Source organism: Musa acuminata, chromosome BXJ1-1 (genome assembly GCF_036884655.1).
Source record: "Musa acuminata AAA Group cultivar baxijiao chromosome BXJ1-1, Cavendish_Baxijiao_AAA, whole genome shotgun sequence".
NCBI classification, from domain to species: Eukaryota; Viridiplantae; Streptophyta; class Magnoliopsida; order Zingiberales; family Musaceae; genus Musa; species Musa acuminata.
In genome coordinates this window covers 15,599,273-15,627,269 of record NC_088327.1, presented here as the reverse complement: position 1 = coordinate 15,627,269, position 27,997 = coordinate 15,599,273, and the positions used below count along the sequence as shown (strand labels likewise).

Sequence of the window (27,997 nt, the reverse complement as noted above, 5' to 3'; positions counted from 1 at the left end):
TGTTGGCACCTGTCGACTGCATCCTACTATATAAAACATCGGGCAAGGAGAAGGCGGTGGTTGCCGAGCGGCGGGAGCAAGTGACTCGGCACTTACGGTAGCGTAGGAAATGGAGAAAGCGTCCTCGATTCTTGCTTCCGTCTTCGGATCGCGGGAGCCGGTGGCGTCCGCCACGGTCGCCACAATCTTCGTCTACCCTATCAAGTCTTGCCGTGGAATCTCTGTCCCTCGAGCCTGCATCACGTCCACGGGTACTCCAATCAGATTTCCCTTCCTCTTCGGAGGATTGATGAGAGTTGTCGGTTCGAGAGTTTCTTAGGCGGCAGCGTTGTCCTCGTTGATACTTTCATTTCTTTCCGATTCCGACAGCTAATTATGTCGGCTTTGTCGATTTACTTGTGGGATGTGTTGAGTTTTGATTTGGTATTTTGGGATTTTATGTGGAGCAAAGGCGTTTGCTTTTTCTTTCTTCTGCTTCTGCTGTGGAGAAGTCAAATTATTTACGTATGTATTTACCATTTATATATTTATTTTGTGACTACATGTTTCTTAGGTTGGCATAGGGCTCTTTTCTTTGTGCCAAGTGCTCCTGAGTGTGATTAACATGACGTTTATTTCAATTGCTTTTAGGACTTCGATGGGATCGGCAGTGGTTGGTTGTGAACTCAAAGGGGAGAGCATACACCCAACGAGTTGAACAAACACTTGCTCTGGTCGAGATAGAGCTGCCAATTGATGCCTTTAGGGAGGACTGGGAGCCAAATGACATCTCATATATGGGTGAGTAATATAAAGTAATTGCTATAAGATAATCATTTTAAGATCAATGTGTTAGATTATATGATTTTATTTAATTAGGTAAGATATATTATATATCTGATTAGATTTTGATCATATTTATCAACTAATAGAATAAAAGTCTAATTATGATATAAATTCTTAAGAGAGAATCTCGAACGACTCTCCTAATTATTTTTTCTAGATCTTTTTTAGATCTATTGTTTTTGCCTATATATAAACAGAATCTTTTAGGGATTACATCGTGATTGTAGAGATCTCTTCTCTCACCTCTCGATAGGTTACTATTTAATTAATTAGAGTGGTCTTGAAAATAGAAAGATAGGGGAAGTCGAGTCTAGCTTCTTTCCTGTGCAGATTCATGACGCATGCCGATCATGATGTATTCCTTCATGACATATGAGATACCTTATTGATTATTGTGTTCAAAAGATATGCATCTTCTGTTTTGGATTTACGATACTTAATTTCAATCCTAGTATTAAATTTTTACATAATAATTTTATTTCTTACACTTGGTATCAAGTCATGTCAATGTGAGATGAAGCTCTAAGGATGATTATGTATATCTTGAATAAGGTTTCTAGTAAGTCAATTTCATCATCTCCTTTTGAAACATTTACATATTTAAGATTGTCTTGCAGACATAATATTTTTTAATTCACATGAAAAAAAATTGGATTCAAGGATTATTTTTGGGTATTTTATTATTTATCTAAAAAAATTCAAAAGAGTACATATTTTATTGCATAATCATCATTTAAGGATAGTTAAATATGATAATGTAAGATTCCTAGAAAATAACGATTTAGTGGGATTGAAGATCTCGAAATTTAATTTTGATATATAGGAGATACAAGTTGATACTCCTTCATCATTTTATATTCGGAAAGTTGTTGTTCCTCTAATCATTAAATGACTTGATGAAGGCGAACAATAAAATAATATTAATGTACTCCCACATAATGTTGATATCACTACCGATGACTTGTAGAACAATCAGAAAAGATAGTTTTGTGAAAATCTTAAAGAGAAAGGAGATATGCTATTTTTTATAAGTATGTGATATATCTACAAATATCATATTATGATAAGAATCACGGGGATCTCTTATTGTCTTTACAAGTTATGAAAAGTGGTATGATACAATAAAAAAAGAGTTGGAATCAATAGACCAAAATGATATATGAGAACTCGTCGAATTACCTAATAATTATAAAAGAGTCAATTATATATGAATCTTTAAGACTAAACATGACTTGAAGAGCAATATCAAACGATATAAAATTAAACTTATGGTCAAAGATTTTACTCATAAATAAAGCATTAAGCAATGTGAGATATTTTTCTAGTTTATCTAATTGACTCGGTAAGATTCATTATGACATTAGTGACTCCTTATTATTTTGAGTCACATTAGATAAATGTGAAAATAATTTTTTTGAATGAAAGTTTGGATAAAAAAATTTACATAGATTAACCTAAACGATTCGTAGAAAAAAGAAAGAAATGTTAAATTTAATATACAAATTAAAAAAATCTATTTATGACTATAAATAAGCTTCTGGGCAATGTTATATAAAGTTTCATGAGACTATTACTTCCTTCAGATTTAAGAAAAATACTATTGATCAATATTTATATCTAAAGATCAGTGGGAGCAAGCTTGTTATATTGATCTTGTACGTGGGTAATATATTGCTTGTCAATAATGATCTTGGTTTACTGTACGAAACTAAAAAATTTCTCATCAAAAATTTTAAAATGATTAATATGATTGAGACAATTTACCTTATTGACATAGAGATATTTAAGTATACATCAAAATAATTGTTAAGACTATCTCATAAATAACTTATTAATTGAGTCTTGAAAAGATTTAGTATGTAGCTTTGTTTAGTAAATGATAAAGGTGTAAGATTCAACTCAATATTTTTTAAAATTGATTTAGAAAATAATCAAATAAAAAAATAAATATAAGAAAATATTTCCTATGCATGTACAATTGAAAGTTTATTATATGCTAAGCCTATATCAAACCAGATATTAGTTTTGTAATTGGAATATTGGATAGATATTAAAGTTACCTAATAATGAAATATTAGAAAGTTACAAAGAAAGTAAAACATATCTGTAAGGGATGAAAAACTATATACTCATATATAGGAAATCAGATAAGCTTGAAATAATGATATTTTTAGATATTAATTTTATAAATTATCTCGATTATAGGAAATCCACTTTATGATTTATGTTTACATTAGCTGGAGGAGCAATTTACAAGAATAATATAATGTAAATTATATTATCAATAGTAGAAGCTTATTTTGTGGTATACTTTGAGGTTACTAAACAAGCCTTATGTGTATGAAATTTCATCTCAAGATTTGGTAGTGTTAGACTCAATTGTCAAGTTGTTGAAGATATTTTGTGACATACCGTAGTAGCTTTCTTCTCTAAGAATAACAAATACTATAGTAGTTCTAAGTATATTGGCATAAAATACTTGGTGGTTAGAGAAAGAGTCTATAAACAACTAGTGTTGATTACTGATTCATTCACTTACACCTTACAACCTAAAGTGTTTGAAAGAATTTATGTTCTTATGATTGGGTTCGTGAGCTGATCATAAAAGTTATGATGATGCATGTTTGAGTGAACATTATAATTGACATTCTTGTTTATATAATTAAAGTTATTTATTTCTCCAATCCTTTTCACATTTATGTATGTACATATTATGGTTAAATGTGAATAATATGATGGTCTTGACAAGATAAATTAGAGGTCATTTTGGATTGTATTAGGAAAGACCAATTGTGTTGTTGTAGACATAGAAGAATAAAGTATAAAATTGATGACATATGATCGTTATGACTCGCATTACTAATCAGACTCAATGTAGTATTATTCTAATTATTGAACTTATTAGTTTGTTTTTAAATTCGTGCACATATAAATGTTTTTTAAAATTTTAAAATCTAGTTGGATAAAATTATTTTTAAATAAATTTTATTTTATTTATTTTGATTTTGAACCATTTTATATCTGACCAATTAATAGGCTAAATAGGAGAATGTTAGATTATATGAGCTTATTTAATTAGGTAAGATATATTATGGATTTGATTGGATTCTTATCATGGTTATCAGCCAATAGTATAGAAGTTCAATTATGGTAGGATTTCCTAGAAGATGACTTTGATGAGAGGTAATTTCTAAGAAAAGTAATTGCCTTTCCTAAACTTTCTACTCACGCCTATATATAAGCAGGACCTTTTAGGGATTATATCACGATCGTAGAGATCTCTTATCTCATCGCCTGATAGATCCTCATTCTATTAATTACAGTGGCCCTAAAAATAGGAAGTGAAGAGAATACAAGTCTAGCTTCTTTCTTATGCAGATTCATGATGCCTGCAGATCACGATGTGTTGCTTCATGACATTTAATTACCCTATTAATTATCGTGTTCAAAAGGTATACACCTTCTGTCTTGGATATACGATTCTTGATTTCAATCCTGACATTACATTTTTACATAATAATTTTATTTCTTGCATTTTGTGAATTAGTCATTGTTCTAAGGCTTTTAAAAACAAATATTTACTTGCATGGACTATGCTTACTTGATTAATCACTATTTTCTCGAGTAATAATTTTGCATTTCAAGCCACTTACTTGGTAATGCACTGTGTTCTCAACGGAAGCCTGACATACTTAACCTAAATTTCCATCAAATATAAGATTCTAACATTTTGTTAATAGTTGTATGCATTAAAGATTCTTTAACAAATATGTGCTATGTTGAATAAGGCTAGTGCTAATGCACCTCTGAACTGTAACGTGTAGAGGGAGAATATGGAAGAAGAAAGGAATAAAGAAAAGGAGAAATTTTATGATTGTGATGACGATATTCTTACCCCAACATTTACTCTTCTCTGTATTCCTCATTGTCTTAATTTTTTGAAAATAAAAATTATTGATTGGTTGTCTTATGAGGAGCATAACGTTTGAGTCATATGGGTTTCAGGAGAACTGCTCTACACTTCAAATTATTAAGTAAATTACATTGATGACCTAAACATTGCCTAATTGCCTAGGGGTTGCCTAGGTGGGCTTGTTAAGTTCTAGTGAGGTGCAAAGGTGGTGTCTCCTTCGAGATGATTGTTTAATTGTTATAAGTGGCAGTTTTTGAAATAATAGAAATATTTAGACATCCCTCAATAGAGTTTAATGGAAGATAAACATTAATGTGAAAGCATTGTTTTTAGTTTTTAATATCATTGTTGTGAGAAATGTTGATAGGCACATAGAGTTTCTTTTTAATCTCACACTTTCGAATACCAGAGAGAGTGGGCAATCAATATCTTTATTATATTTCTATTTCTATTTTGATCATATATATATATAGCTTCGATGTTTATAAATTAGTATTCATAAATATTATTTTGATGGTGATATATATAATGTTAGTCATATGTGCCCTGCAAGTCAATTACATGAGTGATGACACGTGTGTGATAAAACGTGGGATATGATACACACTCTTTTTGTTTCTTTTTGTTTATTATATTATTTGGTATTTTATCACTTATATATATATATATATATATATATATATATCTGTGCAATGCGAATCGGATCGGGATGAGATCACGATAATGAGACTGATTCGTCTTTAAACATAGACCATAAATAATCTCAGTTATAGGTTATTCGAGAGGGATATCGAGACAACAAGACAGACTGGTGTACTATATACCCGTCTATATGATAGAGGCAACTGGTCTCATAGCTGCTTGTGTGGGGACACTAGGGATATAGTGCACGTGCTCATTGAAGAATGAGTTCACTGATTGATCCACTTATGGAATGCTGGATGGTTGATGATGCCTTATTGTCAGACAGTGATTCTGTAGTCTCAATGGTATATTTGGTTCTTAGACTTGAGACACCAAGGATGTCCTTTATGAGTACTCTACTATTTGATACCGGACTTATAAGCCTAGAAGTTCCAGATCTAGCACAGCCGGTTATCGAGAGTGGTAGCCAACCTTACGAGGGCTACTGAGTGTCAGTAGAGGATCATTCGCTCTCAGTGTCATGAGAGGAATATCCCATGTATTCTTGCTTAGACAAATCCCTAGCCAGGGTCATTCAGATTGAAAAAGAAAAAGTTCTTCAAGAGAATTCGATTAGAGCAAAACTTGAGTAGAAATCATATGAATATGATAGCATTATCCTCGGTATACAATCTTTGAGGTATTAGATGGATGAGAGACTATAGATACATGGTAACGGAGGACAGACAGATCCAATAGATTGGATTTCCTTGTATCGTCTAAGGACTGCGACGTAGTGGCCTAGTACGCTCGCAGTTAATAAGTCGAATGAATTATTATGGAGATGATAATTATTAATCCATAAGGAGTTTTGATAGGTATGACTTATGACCAGCTCGATATTGGGCTTAGAGGGTCATAAGTGTTACGATGAGTAGAGGTTCAGATATGAGATATCCGTTGGAGTCCCTATCTTATTAGATATCCAATAAGCTCATGAATTATTGGATCCTATGGATCAGATCCAATAAGAGCCAATGAGAGATTATTGGGTAAAGACCGACTAATCTAAGTAGCATGGGTAGTTGGATGGAGATCTAGTACCCAATATAGTATGGTCCATTAGGGTAAGTTGACAAGGGACCTCTATAAATAGGAGGGAACCAAAGGGCCATGGGCTAGGTTCTTTTTGGCTACCTTCTATTCTCCTCTCTCATTCTCCTCCTCATATTGTAGCCCCTATTTAGGGCGTGGTCACGGACTTAGCTGGTTTTGCTTAAGTCGTGCGACACCTTTGCGTGTCCGTCCGTAAAGATCAACCTCCCTGAAACCTCCCATGGTCCCTTAGGACCTACAAAAGAGAAAACGGGTTAGAGAAAGCGTCTCACTCGGGATCCACAAGTAATCATTTCAGTAAACACTTCATAACCAATGCAAATTACAAACAAACTTTACAAGCTCTAAACAGTCGCACAATAAAAGATCCAAAAAGGTCCACTACAGACTGAAATCCCCACAAGTGGCCACATGACACAACCTTTGTTTGCAAGCCTAGAATGGCCACCAAAACCAAAGAAAATAGGACTGCTAAGCCTACTGCCAGCCCTTTATATGCTGTGTAAAGCATAAACAAAACCGAAAGACACGGACATACATAAGCATTACATCGAACACCCCATTTACCATTTTGTCTGTGACATTCTCCCCCACTTATTCCTTCTACATCCTCGTCGAAGCCCTTGCCAACGTTGCAATTCCTTGCCTTTGCTGAGTCTTTAATCTTTCGCTCCAACTACAATGCACCTCTTGGCTCCCAATTGCTCTCCACTGCTATTGTTGAGTAGTCGAACTTTTAATCCGTCATGTTGCTTCAACTCGCCAATGACTTTGACTTTAGTGTGGAGTTGGCTGAGTTGTGTTGATTATTTTTTGTTCCTGCGGATCCTTCAGATGAAGGAAAAGACTATCCTTAGTATACGCTAGTCTCTCAAATGCCCCATGCCACTTGAATTGGGTGGATGCTTGTTGGAGCTTTAACGAGCATCGCCTCGCAAACTTTTGAAGTTTTTGGATCCTTCATTCACAAAATTTACCCATTGACTCTTCTTTCACTTAATTGTCACTTCCAAGTAGGTTCATATAACTTCCGTTTTCGATTGGCATTCTGTTGGAAAATGAAGCGGATAATCTACTCTCAGTAGCACTGATCACCATTGGTGAGGGTTTGACAACTAGTCTTCCATTTGGTTTCTTCGAAGGGTCTTTGAACATGTGCAGAACTCCTCTACTTGATAGATAAGAGAATTGGGGTACTCAGTTTCACCTATTCTTTTAAGAGTTGAGAAGGCAAAGGTTACTTGACTTCGCCCGCCTCCTCGAGGGTTATACTCCATGTATCGAGAGCCTTCGCCTGCCCTTTTGCTCAAAGCACTTGAAGTGTTTGCACTCTTTGTATTGAGTTAGTTACTGTGATTCACCTTCTCAATGCCATCGAACTTCTGGAATGCAGGAAGTTTTCACCTCAACTTGGAGTAAGTCTCTAATAGTTTTGGTCGTCTCTTGGATTGTACCATCTTCTTCATCAACCTAGCCGCCTACTCCACTGAGGAGCAAAGGTACAACACCGCATACTGTCTGCTTCGTTTCTTGGTTGCGCACTCTTGTATCGACCTGAAGTCCTCCACTTTCGACTATCTTGATGAGAAGCTCGTTGACACAAGTCTTACGAAGTTCCTTGACCTCTGCCCTTTAGCCTTGTCTCGGTGCTTGGAGTTTACCTTTGCATTCTCCACCTCCTCGACTCCTTTTACGACCAAGCGCTCTCCTCCCATGAGAGTAAGGGATTGATAACTTCACGAAAGTCCTGCCTTTGCGGTACCATGGCGCTGCTATACCCATAGCCATACTATCCGTCGTATCGCATCTGCATCCCTTTCTTCGCGATCGGTAGAGCTATCTCTGTGGCACTCTTCCGAGTCCACCTCTATTCTAACCAATGCTTAGTTTTAGGTAGCTAAGTCCCTATGGACTCGTCGTCGCTTCTTCGCCCCTTTCGACCCCCTGCTTCAACACCTCCGTGTTCTCCAAGTAATTCCCCTCGGTGGTACACAACCCTCCTGTGCTGATGACCAAGGCTTTAATCCAATGCAAAATTCGATGCACGCACGAAATACCCGCCTCTGTGGTACCATGTCTTTCACTCCTTGAATCCGTAGCCCTTCTTACCGTCATGTTGTTCACCAAAATGGAGCTTCCAATAGCTCCCGATCATACCTCCGTATGATATAGTCCCTCGCGGGACTAGATTCGTGTGTATCGCATTGCCATGAATTGTTCCATCACAATCCGCTGCACCATGTCACCTCCTGGTGAGATCTCCATTGCATTCTGATCCTTGTGAGATGAACTCGGATTGTGTTCCCTCTATGTGTGGCCTCTGCCAACACATCGCAGGGCCTCTTCCACTTTCGATTGTGTTCACTCATTTGGTAATGAACCTTCGTCCACCCGCTCTTGGGTCACACCTAGACAAAACACTGCTCTAGGACAGTCCGTCGCCTAGTAGCTCTCGAAGTCCACCGACTTCATTGAAATTGGTGCACCATTGTCTGGATCCTGGGCCTTTGCCCTTACCAGCACAATCTCTGCTACGCACCACTTCCTTCATGGCAACTTGAATGGTAGCACCGTGGCATATTCTTCAGGAGTATCCGTCTCTACATCCTCTTGCCCCGTGCCAAGGCCTTTTGAACCTAACTTCGCCTCCGCAAGTTTAGTCGCCTTGGTTTCTCCATCAAATGCTTCTTCGAGATAAGGTGCATGTGCCCAGAAGCTCCCTTCATCTTTGGTACCATGCAAGATGAGTCCACTCCATCATAATTAAGGACCCATGGAACGACATGATTTTGCTCTTGCCTCTACAAGAGTTCATGTCCTTGACTTCTGTCTAAGGAAAGCTCTGTGCCTCTGCTCCATGTTCCATCTTCTTTGCTGGCTCCTTTCATGCAGCTTGGGTACTTCGCCAAGTTACACCCAAGTTGCTCCGCTCCTCGATTTACATTAAGTTGATGATGGTCCTTACGCCCACCATTCCACGAGTCAACCCTCCATTGAGTCTGATCTCCATATCGACTCCAAGTGTGCCTTGATTTGTGTTGCCTTAGATCGCTCCCCCACTTGATCTCGTAATGCATCCCCTAATGCATTATCTCAAGCGAGATCATGCGATGACTCCTCGTCGCTCGCTTGACCCGTTGAGCTTTGTGGAGTTGTTTTGAGGTACTCCTCCTCAACATATGCAGTCTGTTGCACATGGTTCTCCCTCTAGAGAGCCGAGACTTATCCCTCCTGGATATTTGTCTCGTTGGAACAACATGTGCGGTCCGTTGCACATGGTTCTCCCTCTGGAGAGCTGAGACTTATCCCTCATGGATATTTGTTCCGTTTGAGCAACTTCTCTCTTTACTTCCTTCTCTATGAAAGTTTCAAAGACCATAATCCCCTTGGACTACTCTGCCTTGCTGAACAAACTATGTATTGTTCTGCCTCTCGCAAACGCACTTGCTAGATTATGACTCCATGTCATTGCAGCCCCCGCTGCACCCCTCAAGGCCTAGTAACATGCCGAACTTGCTACACACTTCAGCCTCCTACGGATGTATCCTTCTCATGCTGAAGAGAAAGTTTTAAAGCTCCATGCTGTCGAGTTTCGGTCGCCTTGGGATGGCCACAAACACTCCATTATTCGCATACAAGCCCTTGCATGAGTACTGAATTCTTCGAGTTAGCAATTCCCCTCACCTCTGCGAGCTTTGCACAACTCTTTCGATCGCTGAACAACCCATTCCACCTTGCATGGTCTCATCCTTTACCAAGCGCCTCGCTTGTCTTGAGCATTATTAAGTATGGTTACCAACATTGAGCCATAGCTCAAACTCAGTCATCCAAACCTTTGTGCGCTACACATTCTTCCTAACTTGCTTGTCCTTGTTGTCACGGACTTAGCGGGAATTGCCTAAGTCGTGAGGCACCATTGCGGCCAAGACGCGAACTTAGCTTAAGTTGCCTAAGTTGCGAAGCACCCTTGTGCCAACTTTTCGGACTTAGCTGGGATTGCCTAAGTCTTGACGCGCCCTTGCGATATGCATCCGCAAAGGTCAGCCAGTTTGCAACCTCACTCAAGTCCTGAAGGACCTGTAAAAGAGAAAGTTGATTAGTTCGAAGAACGAGCAACAGACAAGTCTTGACGTCTCGCGAAGGGGGAAGCTTTACAAGCAATTCAGCGAGCACCTTGCGTACATTAGAGAAAAGAGAGAAAGGAGGAAAACAAGGACTTTAGAAGGTAGAACAAACAGTTGCAAGTCCACAAACAGTTGCTCATCGAGTGTCGGGCGTGAAGGCAAGTTCCTGTCAAGTCAACGTGCGAACTTGTGAAGATTTTTCAACGCTTGACAATATACCGAAGCCCCATCTAACCCTGTGCCACCCGGGGGGTTCTAGGGTGTTGAGATGGCTGACATTTCGCGCGGTGTAGCGGGCTGCAGAAAATAGCCCGCGACACGCGGAAACGGAGCCATTTTGGGGCTTTTTGACCTGACGTAGTGAGCAATCGCATTGTGCACTATAACCTGTTCGAACATGTATTTTTACAAGCAAAAACACACAAAACCATGACAAAACAAGCTGCCATGTTTCTATTCAAGCATGCAAAAGCGACGAACGACTCGTTGAACGAAGTTGTTGCTAGTGCGCGACGACCGTTCATGACATTCTCCCCCACTTAACCTGTCGACGCCCTCGTCGACGCTTGTTGGTAGTTGTTGATGATTGCTTCTTCATGTTGTAGGGCGTCTTCGGGCTCCCAACTTGCTTCAGTTCAGGGAAGCTTTCTCTACTTCACCAAGTACACGGTCTGCTCAGCTCCATTGGGTAGCTTTATCTTGCGATCCGCTAGAATGGTTTCAACTCGCTTCTCGTAGGAGGCTCTGGTGGGGGGTAGCCGAGTTGGAACACTTCGGGAAGCATCTTGCGGATCTGAGTGATAGGCTTTCAAGTTGTTGGCGTGAAAAACATTGTGAATTTTGAGCCACGCCGCAATTGCAACCTGTAGGAGACGTTGCCCACCCTACCGATAATTGGGAAGAGCCCTTCACACTTGCGCACCAATCCTTTATGTACTTTGTTCCTAAAGAATTAGAGTGATGTTGGTGGAGGCTCGTGGAGAAGAATAACTTAGACCCCAACAATTTGAATAGCTCGATCCAGAATCATCCTAGGAACTGAGCGCTTCGATTACTGATAATATTGTGCGGGACTCCCCAATACTTCACCACATTCTTCAGCATCAGCTTGGCCGCCTCCTCTGCAGAACAGTGTAGGGGTATAGTAGTGAAAGTTGCATACTTTGAAAATCGATCGACCACCACGAGTATTGATCCGAGTCCCCTTACTGCTGGTAAGCTTGATATGAAGTCCAAGGAAATGCTCTCCCACGACCTTTCTGTTATGGGCAACGGCTCCAAAAGTCCCATCAGCTTCCGTTGCTCCACCTTGTCTTATTGGCAAGTGAGGCACGTTCGAACATATTCTTCCACATCAGTCCCCATCTTCGACCAGTAGAAGACCCTCTCCATGAGAGCAAAGGTTCTGTGAGTACCCAGATGTCCAGCCTAAAGGGAATCATGACACTCTCTTAAGAGCTCAAGCCTCAAATTGTCCACTCGAGGGACTGAAACCCTATTCCCTTTTGTATAAACGAGTCCCTCCTGGACCCAAAATCGTCATGCCTTGCCTTCTTTGATGAGCTGCATTAGGGTTACTGCTTGGGGATCACTATACAGTTCGTCCCTGATCTTGGAAAGGAAGTTGAAGTGCAATTGGCTTGCTTGACCTCTGCCCTCTAATTGTACGACATTCATATGCTCCACCTTCCGACTCAATGCATGGGCCACGACATTTGTCTTTCCGGGCTTGTACTCCATTGCTATATCCATGGTATGCAATTTCGAATGGTACCGCCCGGTACGGGCGGTACGTACCAGTCCGACGGCATACCGGTACGCGGACCGCCCGCCACCGGACGGACCGTGTTATAGTGCTATAGTAATACACTGTAGTAGTGCTACAGTGCTACAGTGTAGCAGTACTACAATGCTACAGTAAGAGGAAATAGCTCGGTAAGCCTTGGTGTACCGTTCGATACGCCCTGGTGTACCGCTCGGTACGCTGGTACCGTACCGTACCGAGCCAACCTCGAAACATCGGCACTATAGGGTATTGTATACCTTGGCTATATCAAACTTAGCTAGGAAGTCCTGCCATCGTGCTTGCTTTGGGGAGAGTTTCTTTTAAGTTTGGAAATAGCTCAAAGTAATGTTGTCTGTCCTCAACACAAATCACGATCCAAGAAGGTAGTGTCGCCAAACTCGTAGACAGTGGACCACCGTTATCATCTCCTTCTCATGCACCTGATACTGCCGCTCGGTCTTGTTGAACTTGCGGTTCTCATAGGCCACTAGATGACCCTCCTGCATTAGTACTCCCTTAATAGCAAAGTTTGAAGCATCTGTATGGACTTCGAAGGGCTCCCCATAGTCCAGCAATTTGAGCACCGGTTCTTCCAACACAACAGCCTTCAGATCTTGGAATGCAGCTTCACATTTATCAGACCACCTCCAAGGTTGCTCCTTCTTCAGCAACTCCATCAGTGGAGTTGCACGCTTTGAATACGCCGCTATGAAGCGTTGATAGTAGTTGACGAAATCAAGGAAGGATCTCAGCTCTGGCACCTTCTTTGGCGTTCGCCATTCCGCAACAGCTTGCACCTTTGATTGGTCCATCCGAATGGAGCCATTGCTGATTCGATGCCCCAAGAATAAGATCTCTGTTTGAACAAAGTAGCACTTCTCCCTCTTCATGAACAAAGTGTTCTCCCTGAGAACCTTGAAAATTGTTCGAAGGTGCTCGACATGCTCCTCGAGCGTTTAACTGTAGACGACGATATCGTCCAAGTAGACGATCACAAACTTATCAAAATACTCTTTGAATAATTGGTTCATAAGAGTGCAGAACGTGGTCGGAGTATTGGTTAAGCCGAAAGGTATCACCAAGAACTCAAACGCTCTATACCTGGTCACGCAAGTAGTATTCGCTTCGTCGCCTTCAGCAATGCGCACCTGCCAGTACCTCGACCGAAGGTCGAGTTTGGAGAAATACTTGCCCTTGCCCAATTAGTCGAACAAGTCCGCGATGAGCGGGATTGGATACTTGTTCTTTACCGTTACTTTGTTGAGGGCTCGATAATCATGTTAGTACTCCCGCACCACGTTCCGATCTTGATGGGAACTCCCTTTGCCAACCCGGAGATTCGCTTGGCCTCCGAGTTCACCGCCTTCGTTCGACTTGGGTTCTTCTCCAAGATTAACCCAAGTCGCTTTGCTTCTCGATCGGCAATAAAGTTATGGGTAGCGCCCGTATCCACCATTGCACGGGTTGTTTGGCCATTGAGCTTAATGTCCACATACATCAGCTCGTTACTCGCTGATTTCAATGGCTTTACCTTCATGTTCTCCCCCACTTGACCTCGCAATGCATTTAACAAACGCATTGCTCCCATTCAGGGACCTTGCGACTACTCATCGTCACTACTAGATTATGAACTGCTTGAACTAAGGGTGACGGCTTTGCCCTTGTCTGATTTGGGGGGGTGGATGGAAGCTGTTAAAGCATTGAGTGCCTGTTTCTATGGGCACTCCCTCACCATGTGCGGCCCTCCGCACAATAAGCATCCGCCAATCTTCGAGGCCTTGCCTTTTAAGTTTGGCCCTTTGTGGGAACTCTTCTTCCTTTGTTCACCTCCGGGCTTCTTCCCTCGAGAATATTTTGGAGGGCGATTTCTTGAAGATTGTTTTCTTTTTCTCGGGTCCTAAAAGGAAACAAAGTCGGTGAGCCTTTCTGCGGCAGCAATTGCCCCGATCACATCAATAACATTCCTTCGATGCAGTTCTTGTTAAGCCCAAAGCTTCAAACCATCGAGTAAGCTAAACAGCTTATAATTTTCGGACATGTCCTGTATGTCCAGCATTAATGCAGAAAATTGCTTCACGTAGTCTTGAATGGAATTACTTTGGCAGAGTTGTCTTAGTTTCCTCCTTGCGACGAACTCTGTGTTCTCAGGTAGAAACTGAGTTCTCAACTCCCACTTTAAGTCCTCCCATGTGTCCGTCCTGCATCGACCTTGTTGGATCTCCTCCCAATGGGTTCGCCACCAAAGTTTTGCATCCTCGTTCGGATACATGGTTGTTATTGAAACTTTGATATCTTCATAATCATGCCTTGTAGCTCGAAAGTACTGTTCCATGTCAAACAAGAAATTCTCGAGCTCTTTTGCATCCCTAGCACCTCCATAGCAATAAGGCTCAGGTGCCCTCAGATTTTGTTGCGATGCAATGTGGGTGTTGCTCCCTCCCGCATTTAGTGCCCGTGTGAGAGCTATCACTTTAGAAGTGGGTTACACCACGACTTCGTGAGCTCTCTACCCTAAGAAGCCTTCGCTGGCCTTGGTAGAGTTCCTCCAGCTCGCTTCAAGAACATCCAAGCGGGTTTCCGCCGCTGTGAGTCTCTTCTTATGGCTCTTCTTCCCAGTTGGCGCTCTAGATTACGCCTCCTCTGCTTACGGAGAGTAGCGCAGCCCACCTGCAACTGCTTGGGGGAAAGGTCCGGCTTGCCCCGCCTTGCTTGATTCGCCACAATGCTTTGCCATGGCGGAATTGCGAAGTTCCTTTGCTGTTTGCTCGAATTGCTTGTCCGCTCTGATACCACAATGTCACGGACTTAGCTGGAATTGCCTAAGTCGTGAGGCACCCTTGCGGCTAAGACGCGAACTTAGCTTGAGTTGCCTAAGTCGCGAAGCACCCTTGTGCCAACTTCTCGGACTTAGCTGGGATTGCCTAAGTCTTGACGTGCCCTTGCGATATGCATCAGCAAAGGTCAGCTAGTTTGCAACCTCACTCGAGTCCCGAAGGACCTGTAAAAGAGAAAGTTCATTAGTTCGAAGAACGAGCAACGGACAAGTCCCGATGTCTCACGAAGAGGGAAGCTTTACAAGCAATTCAGTGAGCACCTTGTGTGCATTAGAGAAAAGAGAGAAAGGAGGAAAACAAGGACTTTAGAAGGTAGAACGAACAGTTGCAAGTCCACAAACAACTGTTCATCGGGTGTAGCGCAAAGGCAAGTTCTCGTCAAGTCAACGTGCGAACTTGTGAAGATTTTTCAATGCCCGATAATATACCGAAGCCCTATCCAGCCCTGTGCCACCCGGGGGGTTCTAGGGTGCTGAGATGGCTGACATTTCATGCAGTGCAGCGGGCTGCAGAAAACAACCCGCGGCATGCGAAAACGGAGCCATTTTGGGGTTTTTTGACCCTGCGCGGTGAGCGGTCGCACTGTGCGCTACAACCTGTTCGAACATGTATTTTTACAAGCAAAAACATATAAAACAGGCAAAACAGGCTGCCATTTCTCTGTTCAAGCATGCAAATGTTAGGAACAGGGGTCAGCCCTAAGAGGTGGGGGTGAATTAGTGTAGCGGTAAAATATGTCGGTTTTGAAAATTCTTTCGTTCGTTGAAAACCGATCTCAGAAAGATAGCTTGAAAGCGTACGGAAAAGTGTAGTCGATATAAAGCAAATACGGAGGTTTGCAGTTAAAGTAAATTGCACAAATAAAACACAAATCAGATTTTTATGGTGGTTCGGTCGTTGTGACCTACATCCACTCCTCCGATTCCTCTTCCGTCGAGGCCACCGGCATCCACTATCGATCTTCCTTTAATAGGCGAAGATCAACCTCCTTCTTACATCCCTCTTCTCCTTTTCACAGGTTTAGGAGTCAACCTTTACAAGCACTCACTCCTCTCAAACTCTTCTAACACTTAGGCTAGAGGAGGATTCTCACAAGAGATTTCTACAGCGTTTTTCCCTTTTTAAATTCTCTGTGCTTGTGTATTTTAACCAGGGATGAGAGGGGTATTTATAGGCTTCAAGTTGATTCAAACTTGTAGCCTAAAAACATCTCATCCCGGGTTTCCTGGGTCTGGGCGGTACCACCGCCCAGTCTAGCGGTACCACCGCCTGACATTGGGCGGTGCCACCGCTTGCAGCCTCTCGGAGGCTGTGTGTGGGCGGTACCACTGCCCAGATCGGCGGGGTACCACCGCTTGACATAGTCTCGGAGATTGTGCCACAACGGTACCACTTCTTGGGTCACTATTTGGGCCTTTCATTGGGCCCAGCACAGTCCTTACATGGGCCCAACTGGCCCCTAATTGGGTTGGCCCAAATCCAATCCCAATTACGTGCTAACTACGAAATCTAAGGCATACTTAAGCTAAACAAGTCCCTAGGTCTTGGTTTCTTCCAACGATCTCCCGACAATGTTCCAACGGACTTTCGACAAGCTTCTGGACTTTACGACGATCTTCTTGGCGAGTTCCAACGAGCTTCTTCTGGCAAGCTCTTGGACTTCTCGGCTGGTTCCTACAGAACTTCCGACGAACTCTCGAACTCCCAACGAAATCACGTCCTTGACTCCGGGACTTCATTTTGCTTCATGCCTTGCTATTGTAGTCAATCCTGCATATATAAAACACACTTCGATCTAGACAATTATTACTAAGCTTGAATCATGTTGTCCTACATGTCACTGGTCCATCGACGTTTCGTTCGATTCTTCGGCGCATCGTCCTCTCTTGCGACCTATTGCCCAATCGACCAGTTGACTCCGCAACTCCGATATCCTTGGCACAATATCCGCTCTTCTTGGCCCGATGCCCGAATCCATGACCCGAAGCCTTTTGTTGATACATCGACCGATCCTCCGGCCCGACGTCCAATCTTCTAGCATGTTTTCCTCCGGCCCAACATGATTCTTCCTGCTTTAATTGTCTCATCCTAATCGAAGCATCCTGCGTCACTCAAAACGCAGATCAAATCATAAATACTATCAATTAGTTTCATCATCAAAATACGAGATTCAACAATCTCCCCCTATTTTATGATGACAACCAATTGATGACGTAGTTAACCTTAACTCCCCCTATCAATATGTCATATTGATAGAACCTTGAATTCAAGCTAAATTCAAGTTATTGCAAATTTCATCATGAATATTTGTATCACGTCATCATGCATAACATGATTATACTTCTCCCCCTTTGTCATCAATAAAAAGGAGAAGTTCCAACTATCAAGTGTTTGGACATAGAAGTTCAAATTATTGCATAATTAACATAATCTCCAGTTTTATCATCATGCAATTTTACTATCATCATAGATATGCAAGGTGGTAAGATAGCAAGTTTTACATCATGCAAGCTAGCAAATTTTTATATCATTTTAAAAAATGTAAGCTAGCAATATTTCAAAAGCAAATGCAAGATAACTTTCTTGTTGAAGTGTGCAAGCTAGCGATTCTTGCTTCTTTTAGCAATGTGCAAGTTGCAAGTTTTTGCATTTTCTTAACTTGTGCAAGCTAGCTATCTCCCCCTTTGTCGTTGTCAAAAAGAAGGAAAGAATATAATTTTGTATCTCTTTTTCCCTTTACAACAATTTTCAAAGCATGACAAAGGTAAAGTATCAATCTTATTTCAATATGTTTATACATCATAATAGTTTCAAATTAAAACATACACAATTTTAAAACTTTACATTTCATTTTTCATGATACCCCAAAAAAATAAATCAATCATCATTATGACCATATTATACATGATACTAAGACATTAAAATTTTTAAGCATTTATCAACATTTTGTTCATGATACCAAAAATTCATCATTTAAAGTATCCATGATACCAAACATTAAATCAACATTTATAATACATTATTTTAGCAACAAATTATAGCATTTTAAATTATGATGGTATCTAAATGTCAAATTACATTGCATCTCATATTTCATGCATATTTTTATTTCATCACATTCAGAAAAATTAATTTGGTGATAAATACAAAAAGTTATACAAAAATAAATCATATCATGAGAGATAAGATCATGTAAATACCAAAAGACATGATTCATATATTAAATCTCCTCTTAAATAAAATACCAAAAAAAATTGTAGGAGTATAAAGAAGAGATCTTGATTAAAAAAAATCTCAAGTTATTCCAAGATATTAAGATCATGATTTAAGTAAAACTTATTTAAATTCAAATGGTCAAATCAAAATCATTTTTTAAGGAGAAGGATTTCATCTTTTTAGTTGTTTGTTACATACAAGCATGCCTTTGTCCCTTTTTTTAATGCCAAATCAAAATATATATCATCGTTTAAAACAAAAGTACAAGATTTATTATAAAATCGTATCTCTTTTTACAGAAATCATCAAGATCAATAAATCACAAAAATCATTATGCATAAACTCGTCAATCATGGTATCAAAATATTTAATATTTTCATTACATCATTATGTATCATTAAGTATACAATCGTCACACTTATACTATTTCATATAAGCATACCTTTTTCATTTATCCAAATTAAAACATGCATCATTTTTAAAACCGAAAAAGCAACTTTCATTACGATAAAAATCGCAAAGATCATCATGCATCATTTCTAAATGTAAACTCATTAAGCATGATATCAAATCATCATTACATTATTTCATCAAGCATGATTCATAATGCATTTTTAATCAAAATCATTTTATTTGTTTATCATAAAATATGTAATTTTTATAATTATTTTTAAAATTACTAGTATGATCCAAATTCTTTTGCATTTTCATTACATAATTAAACATGTACTTTTCAAGAAAAACAATTAAACGAAATTAAAAATAACTCATAAAAAAACATCATGTAATTTCGAAATAAATTAAAGGCATTTTGATTACCTCGTCGTCGAAAGCCGTTAAGGCGTAGTTTGTCACATCGCCTTTGTTGATTTTCTCTTCGTCTTCGGAGGAGCTCAATTCATCTCAAATAGCTTCCTTTTTCTTGTGTTCATAGTAAGTAGTTGCATTCTTTTTAAGTTTATTTTTGTTCTTTAACTCTTGTTTCATGAACCTTTTAAATTTCATAGTGAGAAGTTCATGTTCACCATCACTTGAGCTTATGCTCGAGTGGTCTTTGATTGTTCTTAGTCTGAAATCCTTCCTGTTCTTTGGAAGGTTGTTCTTGAGTTCTTCACGTGCATTGCACGTCATTTCATAGGTCATTAAAGACCCTATTAGTTCTTCAATCGGAAAGGTATTTAAATTTTTTGATTCTTGAATTGTCGTTACTTTTGAATCCCAATTCTTATTAAGAGAACGTAAAATTTTGTTTACAAGTTCAAAATCCAAAAAACTTCTACCAAGTGCTTTTAAACCATTGACGACATCTGTAAAACGGGTGTACATGTCTCCAATGGTTTCACTTGGTTTCATATGAAATAGTTCAAAATCGTGCATCAAAAAATTAACTTTAGAATCCTTAACACTACTTGTGCCTCCGTGTGTGGTTTCAAGAATGTGCCAAATATCGAAAGCCGTTTCGCACAAAGAAACCCGATTAAATTCAGTTTTATCTAAGATGCAAAATAGAGCATTCATAGCTCTAGCATTTAAAGAAAAAGCCTTATTCTCCAAATCATTCCAATCTTTCATTGGAAGAGAAAGACATTTTAAAACCGGATTCGACAATGTTCAATAAGTTTAAATCAATCGAAAGAAAGAAAATTCTCATTCGAGTTTTCCAATATGTGTAGTCCGTCCCATTGAAAAACGGAGGACGAATGAGAGAGTGACCGTCTTGAAAGCCGAAAAGATTCAATTTTTAGGAAAAGATTCAATTTCTGAAAATTCTTTCATTCGTTGAAAACCGATCTCGGAAAGATAGCTTGAAAGCGTACGGAAAAGCGTAGTGGATGTAAAGCAAGTAAGGAGGTTTGCAGTTAAAGTAAATTGCACAAATAAAACGCAAACCAGATTTTTATAGTGGTTCGATCGTTGTGACCTACATCCATTCCTCCGATTCCTCTTCCATCGAGGCCATCGGCATCCACTATCGATCTTCCTTTAATAGGCGAAGATCAACCTCCTTTTTACACCCCTCTTCTCCTTTTCACAGGTTTAGGAGTCAACCTTTACAAGCACTCACTCCTCTCAAACTATTCTAACACTTGGGCTAAAGGAGGATTCTCACAAGAGATTTCTATAACGTTTTTCCCTTTTTAAATTCTCTGTGCTTGTGTATTTTAACCAGAGATTAGAGGGGTATTTATAGGCTTTAAGTTGATTCAAACTTAGAGCCTAAAAACATCTCATCCCGGGTTTCTTGGGTCCGGGCGGTACCACCGCCTGTGTTAGTCTGACACTGACACTGCACTGGGCGGTACCACTGCCCAGTCTGGTGGTACCACCGCTTGACACTGGGCGATACCACCGCCTGCAGCCTCTCGGAGGCTGTATCTGGGCGGTACCGACGGTACCACCGCCTGACACAGTCTCGGAGATTGTGCCACGACGGTGCCACTTCTTGGGTCATTGTTTGGGCCTTTCATTGAGCCCAACACAGTCCTTACATGGGCCCAACTGGCCCCTAATTGGGTTGGCCGAAATCCAATCCCAATTACGTGATAACTACGAAATCTATGGCATACTTAAGCTAAACAAGTCCCTAGGTCTTGGTTTCTTCCGGCGAGCTTCTGGCGATCTTCTGGCGAACTTCCGAGGATCTCTCGGCAATGTTCCAACAGACTTCCAGCAAGCTCCTGGACTTCACGACGATCTTATTGGCGAGTTCCGACGAGCTTCTTCCGGCAAGTTCCTGGACTTCTTGGCTGGTTCCTACAGAACTTCCGACGAACGTCTGGACTTCCGACGAACGTCTGGACTTCCGACGAACTCTCGAACTCCCAACAAAATCGCGTCCTTGACTTCGGGACTTCATTTTGCTTCATGCCTTGCTATCGTAGTTAATTCTGCATATGTAAAACACACTTCGATCTAGACAATTATTACTAAGCTTGAATCATGTTGTCCGGCATGTCATTGGTCCATCGACGCTTCATCCGATTCTTCGGCGCATCGTCCTCTCTTGCGGCCTATTTTCCAATCGGCCAGTTGACTCCACAACTCCGATAGTGCAATATATGCTCTTCTTGGCCCGATGCTCGAATCCATGACCCGAAGCCTTCTGTCGATATGTCAACCGATCCTCCGGCCCGACGTCCAATCTTCTGACATGTTTTTCTCCGAACTAACATGATTCTTCCTGCTTTAATTATCTCATCCTGATCAAAGCATCCTGCGTCACTCAAAATGCAGATCAAATCAGAAATACTATCAATTGGTTTCATCATCAAAATACGAGATTCAACAGCAAAAGCGACGAACGGTTCGTTGAACGAAGTTGTTGTGAGTGCGCGACGACCGTTTGTGACATCGTGGTGCCTCTTACGCGAAGGGTTGGCCATTCCTTTGAATACCAATCTCAAATGCCCACTCCTTTGAACGACTCCTTTTCCCTACATCTCCATGCCTGTTTTCCCCTAAACGATCGCACATGCTGGCTACCCTCAACGCAGCCCCGCTAGGTCCCCCACGTTTGCATGCCAAGTGTTTCTATGAGTCCTTGTCCCGCTTTGATACCATCTGTCACGGACTTGCTGGTTTTGCCTAAGTCATGTGGCACCCTTGCGTGTTCGTCCGCAAAGATCAGCTTCTCCGAAACCTCCTATGGTCCCTTAGGACCTACAAAAGAGAAAACGTCTTACTCGAGATCCACAAGTAATCATTTCAGTAAGCACTTCATAGCCAATGCAAATTGCAAACATACTTTACAAGCACTGAACGGTCGCACAACAAATAGTTCAAAATGGTCCACCACATACTGAAATCCCCACAAGTGCTCACATGACACAATCTTTATTTGCAAGCCTAGGACGGCCACCAAAACCAAAGAAAATGGGGCTGCTAGGCCTACTGCCAGCCCTTTATATGCTGTGCAAAGCATAAACAAAACCGAAAGACACGGACATACATAAGCATTACATCGAACACCCCAGTTACCATTTTATCCGTGATAGTGTGGACAACAAGAAGGGGCAGCTCCTTCTTGATTGCATGGTGTGCGCGAGGAAGACATTTGGGCAGCGATTTGAGGAGCGTCTTCGTAGGCCCTATCGTGTGGATCACCGCTAGAGAGGAGGACAGTTGACCTCCATCATCCTCTCCCATAGATCCGTAGGTTTTCAGGGATATACGATCTCCCTAGGTAACACATCTTTCTTATGCACGTAGTTTTTCGATTTTGCGGGTTTTTACGCATCAATCTTTGCATGACGATGAAACCTTATTTTTCTATGGGAATTCTGGGATTTTGTTTTCTGTTCTTTCGCTGCGCATGTGATGTCGGCCCAGATTCTCCAACATGTAACTCATATACCAAAAGGTTGAGGGTTCATAATCCATCCAATAAATTTATATACTAAAATATTGGTATGGTCGTAGTGTACAAAGCTAACTTAAAAGTTTTTTAAGATGAAAATTAGCATTTCTGATAAAAATCTTGACCGTTGATAATGTTATCTTAAGATCAACTCTTGCCTTTTTATCTTGCCTTTGCACAAAAAGGAAAAAGAAAGATGGTATCGATGCACTTTGCCACGATGTTGGTCATAAGTTTTCAGTAGTTTCCTATTTTTGTGGTGAACAATATGATTTGATGTTATGTTTTAAGTAACAACTATACTTATTTGGTATGTTCTTTGCGAGTATTATATTCTCTACATTTTCTGCAGTTATAAAGGCACCTCAGATGGAGCCACTGAAGATTCCTTTGAATAGAGAACATGCTGCCATTGATGACATATCTGTATGGGAGTGGTCTGGCTCTGCACTTGATGAAGGCAATGAAGCATTTGAGTGGTTTACCAAGTATCTTGGAAAACCAAGCCGTCTAGTCCGTTTTAATACTGGTATTTATTTTCTAATGCTCTTTTATTTCTTTCAATGCTATAAGTTCTTCAGTCCCATAATATTTGATGCTAGGAAGGGTTTTTAATTGGAAAAATTATCAAGGTTCTGAATGGGAACGTAATATGGCTGGCATCTATGTAGTTGATGTTCATTTCTAATCCACTTGGCTAATATTGCCATTCTTGTTCTCCCCTCAGCAATACTGATTTTACTTGGCATGTTTTTACCTGTATTGTTTAGTTGTGTGGAAAATATTCTGTTGCTAGTTCAGTGCTATGATTACATTTCACCTGATGAGCACTTGTCATCCATGCATAATAATGGTAGTTTGTCAGTTTACATATGATTCAATTGTAGTTAAAATTTCACTCTTTTATTGTATGAAGCTTAGTGCAGTTTTTGAACTTGTAGATCGGAGTCATAAAACTAAATAAGGTGGAGATCCTTATAAGCACTTGTAGGCTTTGACTGGCAGGATTTCCTAGATATTTAGGCAAATATCAAATTATCAAAATTATAAAGCAACAAAATCAGTGGACTAGAAATAGGACGAAGTCACTGACAACATATAATGCTATGGTCTCTATAGAGTTTATAGGCCTTGAGTAATTCATTCAAAGTTCAAAAGAATTAATTGAATCCATATATTTATGATATTACTAAAAATATTCAAACACTTTTAACTGATGAAGTATGCATGTTTTAGTAACCACATGCTCATCTTGAGGTGGAATTACATAAAGAGAATGTTGTTTAAATCTTCTTTATGAAAATTAGTCTGCTTTTGAATATTACTTGTATATTTCTGTTCAGTGATATTTTTAAATTGTGCCTCTTATTACAAATCATGGTATGTAATTTCGAACGATATCGTCCGGTACGGGTGGTACGTACCGGTCCGACGATATACCGGTACGCGGACCGCCCACTATCGGACGGAAAGTGCTACAGTGCTATAGTATAACAGTGCTATAGGGCTACAGTAAGAGAAAGAAATATATAAAACCGCCTGGTATGCCTTGGTGTACCGCTCGGTACATGGTATCATACCGTACCGAGCCAACCTCGAAATACCGGTACGGTACAGTGTGTTATCTTAAATTGTAAGGTTTTTCTTGTTAGCTTAATTCTTTTTTTACCTTATTTTTTGCAAAAATGTTATTATCATGTCTATTCAATCAACATATCGAAGGGGCTGATTAAAAAATTTCCTTGTGATGTTAATTTTTCAGTATCAGAAATTAGAGCTGTGGACCCCGATTACGCTCAGGGATACAAAACTGCATTTTCTGATGGGTTTCCTTTCTTATTGGCATCCCAGGTTAGATTTCTTTAATGTGAAACTGCAAGATTTCAAATGTTAATATTATACTAAAGCAAAATCAGCTTTCTGTTTTAATATATCATATGCAGGGATCATTTAATTCTGTAAATGAGCTTCTGGAAGAACCATTATCAGTTAATCGCTTCAGAGCAAAGTAAGAAAGTAATATATACATAACATCCTATTTTAAATCAAAAATACACTTGGCAGTCATATCATTTTATTAATTGATAATTTTGGATTGTTGCACTTAACCATATCCATCACCAGTATTCTTCAGGGACTTATGAGTTTCAAATTTTAATTTGTCAGTATCATTGTTGATGGGTGTGATCCATTTTCAGAGGACCTGTGGAAAGAAATAAAAATAAACAAGTTAACATTCTGTGGTGTTAAGTTATGTGCACGCTGTAAGGTAACATGCGTTCTGTTCCTTCCACTTTTTTATATTATTACTGTAAGATATTATCGGTGTTTGCTTTTGGATTTAAATTATCAGAGTGTGGATAAGTATGTTTCATCCGTGAGCTTTCAGTCTGTCGATATAAGTATATAATTGCAATTTTTTTACCTCAAATAGAAAGGGTAATACTTCTCATTTTAGAGCCATATGAAATCTCTTGGATGGTTAGTGGCTCCTGATAAATGTGATAAATGCAGTTGTTCTTGCTGGTGACCTCCATAAAGTAAATTATATAGTGTCATTTTCACATTTCTTATTAACTAGGGAACCCTATCATGAGAAAAAGAGAATTGGAACTTCTTCAAAAGAAAATATGTCGATCACTTACGGTAATATGCAGGAGCTCAAAATAATTAGGTTGGATGTATACTGTGAGCCAAAGACCAATTATGGGAATATGTCTAATTTTCAGGCTTTATTGATATAACCCAATACCATCTCTCAACAAATGAGTAATGTTGAAGTTAAAAAGGAAAAAAATATATAGTTTTCAATAATATAATTGTATTTATGGGATTTTTAGTTGTTGAAGAATATGAAGCATAGTGCTCTAATCCATCTTCATTTAAACACTTCTGGAAGATACACTTAATGTGACCTATGGCCAACTTAGGCTAGATTAGCCTTACAGTCTACTGGAACTTGTTCCTACTACCATAAACCACCTTGGCCAGGTGATTTTGGAGGCTCAAGTTGGGTCCTTAGTCCCCAAGTTGTTTGGAAAATTGAAGTTCAGTTGCTCACACTGTCATCTTTGTCTGGTGTCACCATGGTAGATGCATTTGTATGATGATACAAATCTAATTCTATATTTTGTTTGAAAATTTGAATATCCAATTCTGAATCAAAATATAACTTTTCTCTAAATATAAATCCAGACCGAGAGTGAATATTTTCTAATCCACACTCTGCCCTATCTCAGGTGCATTGTGATTGCGGAATAATGATTTTAGAGGATAATCTCCTCATTAGAATTTGAACAAATCAGCAAAAAATTGACCTCTTTAATGTCTGAATTCAAAACCTCTTCAAATGGAATGAGGTATTAACCACCAGGACAATGTCCATCTCACTCTTGGTAATGATTGGCTGAACCATCAACATTTAAGTTAATGATTAGAGGCTTTTCAATCTAAGCTGAATTAATAGCGTTCGTCTATGAATTATATGTATGCCCGAGTGTGTGATTCCACCGAGGTTAGAAAACCTTTTTAGAAGAAAATGCTCCACTAGGGCGATGCCATAGTATTCTTGGTAATGATGAATCAAACTATCATCCTTTAAGTTGATGATCAGAGCTTTTCAATTTATGCTGGATTTAGAATGTTTGTCCTTGAATACATATATGTATGTCCACTTGTGTGATTCAGTGCTCCACTGAAGTTAGAAAACCTTTCTAGGAGAAAATATCTCTGTTGGCTAATATCATTAAAAACATTGACTTTGTCCTGAAATGTTTTAGATATGTAGTTTTTTTAACATCTTGAAAACTGTGAACATAGATAAGATTATCTCTAAGATTCAATATAAATTTCTTGTCATTTTCATCAGGTACCAACTATCAACCAAGAGAATGGAAGTGTGGGGAATGAGCCAACGCAAACTCTAATGAAGTTTCGGTCAGACCATGCTTTGCATTTAAAGGAGAAGAAGGGGAAGGTAAAATATTCTTTGCTTTGTATGCGTACCAAGTCATCGTTCCACATAGATATGTGATCCTCGGTACACATGACGATATTTGCAGTAAACAGGAACCAGTTTTTCTTTTGGATAATCTGAAACCAATATGCCATAATGTTAACCTAAAGTCAAATTTCATGGTGGTTAAATTTATTATATTTGAAAAAAAAATGTAGGTCTTCTTTGGACAGAATTTGATCTGCAAAGATTCACTCTCACCAACAGGCAGAGGGAAATCTATTGCTGTCGGGGATCCAGTTTGTGTTCTTCAGAAGTACCCATCTTATGCTGATGCACCTGTCTGACCATCCAAGAACCTTTACTCAAGGTAACTAAGATGGTAATGATGATGGATGTTTATAGTAGTACCTGGAAAAGAAGGTGAATTGATAACTATATCAAAATGTTTATCCAGGATGCAGGTCTCAGTATGGCAGTGTGTGAAGCAAGTTGGCTTTTGGCCTTCCATCAATTTTCTTCTGTCTTTCAATAAATAACTGTATATTATAAATATGAAATCAGGTCAATGTGTTGTCAAAACAATTAGTTCATATGCAATACCTGCCTGGATTTTGGTTTAGGAAAGTAAATGACATATTTCCTTGCTTTTTTCTAGAAGATACCATTCTTGCTAAGCTTTTTAGGTTCTTGGTTCTGTAAATAAACTTTTAGTTTCTGCATTCTTAGACTTGTCTGATTGAACTTTTTTAATCTCTATCTTCTGCATAAAAAAACAACTTCAACAAAGATGTGGTTTGATTTGATAGATTTGTAATATTGTCTTGTCATTAGTGTCAAGCAACAATTCTGTGTCAGGAATGGGATTAAAGCCATCCATTCCTGACAGTGCAGTGCTTCCTCTGAGGGGAGGATAAAAATGGTGGTACCTCAGATGGAACTTTGCTTAGATATGATAACTGGTTAGCAATGCATTTTAGCTTTATCTTCCCATGTAAATTGTGATTGATGAACTATATAAACTCAACAAGATGGTCATAGGTAAGAACACTGAACCCAGAAATTACTTGTCTCAGCAGGTAGTCTTGACCAACCCAACAGCTGATCTCCTCTGGACTTACATAGATAACAAAGCTATGGTGGCCTATTTTAGGAAAGGATCCAATGTGGCTTTAAGATCCTCTCTCTTGAACACATGAAGATGAATGATAGTGGACCATTTATCCCTTATGAATCAATTCAATTTT

General features: G+C 39.6%; 1 protein-coding gene across 6 annotated transcripts; it reads left to right on the top strand.

Moving 5' to 3' along the window:
• Positions 1-5: 5 nt before the first annotated feature.
• Positions 6-27,997, top strand: LOC135587260 (uncharacterized). Of its 6 annotated transcripts, none has more exons than XM_065078469.1 (9): positions 6-251; positions 631-780; positions 23,148-23,324; positions 24,558-24,646; positions 24,712-24,803; positions 24,962-25,064; positions 26,664-26,771; positions 27,018-27,120; positions 27,830-27,997. In XM_065078469.1, exons 1-9 carry the CDS (start codon positions 110-112, stop codon positions 27,853-27,855), a joined length of 990 nt encoding a protein of 329 aa, XP_064934541.1. In that variant the 5' UTR covers positions 6-109; the 3' UTR covers positions 27,856-27,997. The 6 variants fall into 6 exon arrangements, with proteins under 6 accessions (XP_064934541.1, XP_064934522.1, XP_064934535.1 ...); XM_065078450.1 differs by lacking the exon at positions 27,830-27,997 and adding an exon at positions 27,208-27,472; XM_065078463.1 differs by having other exon boundaries at positions 7-251; positions 26,969-27,120; positions 27,830-27,981.

Coding starts and splice junctions, on each gene's coding strand:
- LOC135587260 (XM_065078450.1), top strand. CDS start 110: ATGGAGAAAGCGTCCTCGATTCTTGCTTCCGTCTTCGGATCGCGGGAG. Junction 781..23,147: donor AAATGACATCTCATATATGG/GTGAGTAATATA, acceptor CATTTTCTGCAG/TTATAAAGGCACCTCAGATG. Junction 24,647..24,711: donor CTTTCTTATTGGCATCCCAG/GTTAGATTTCTT, acceptor AAGCAAAATCAG/CTTTCTGTTTTAATATATCA.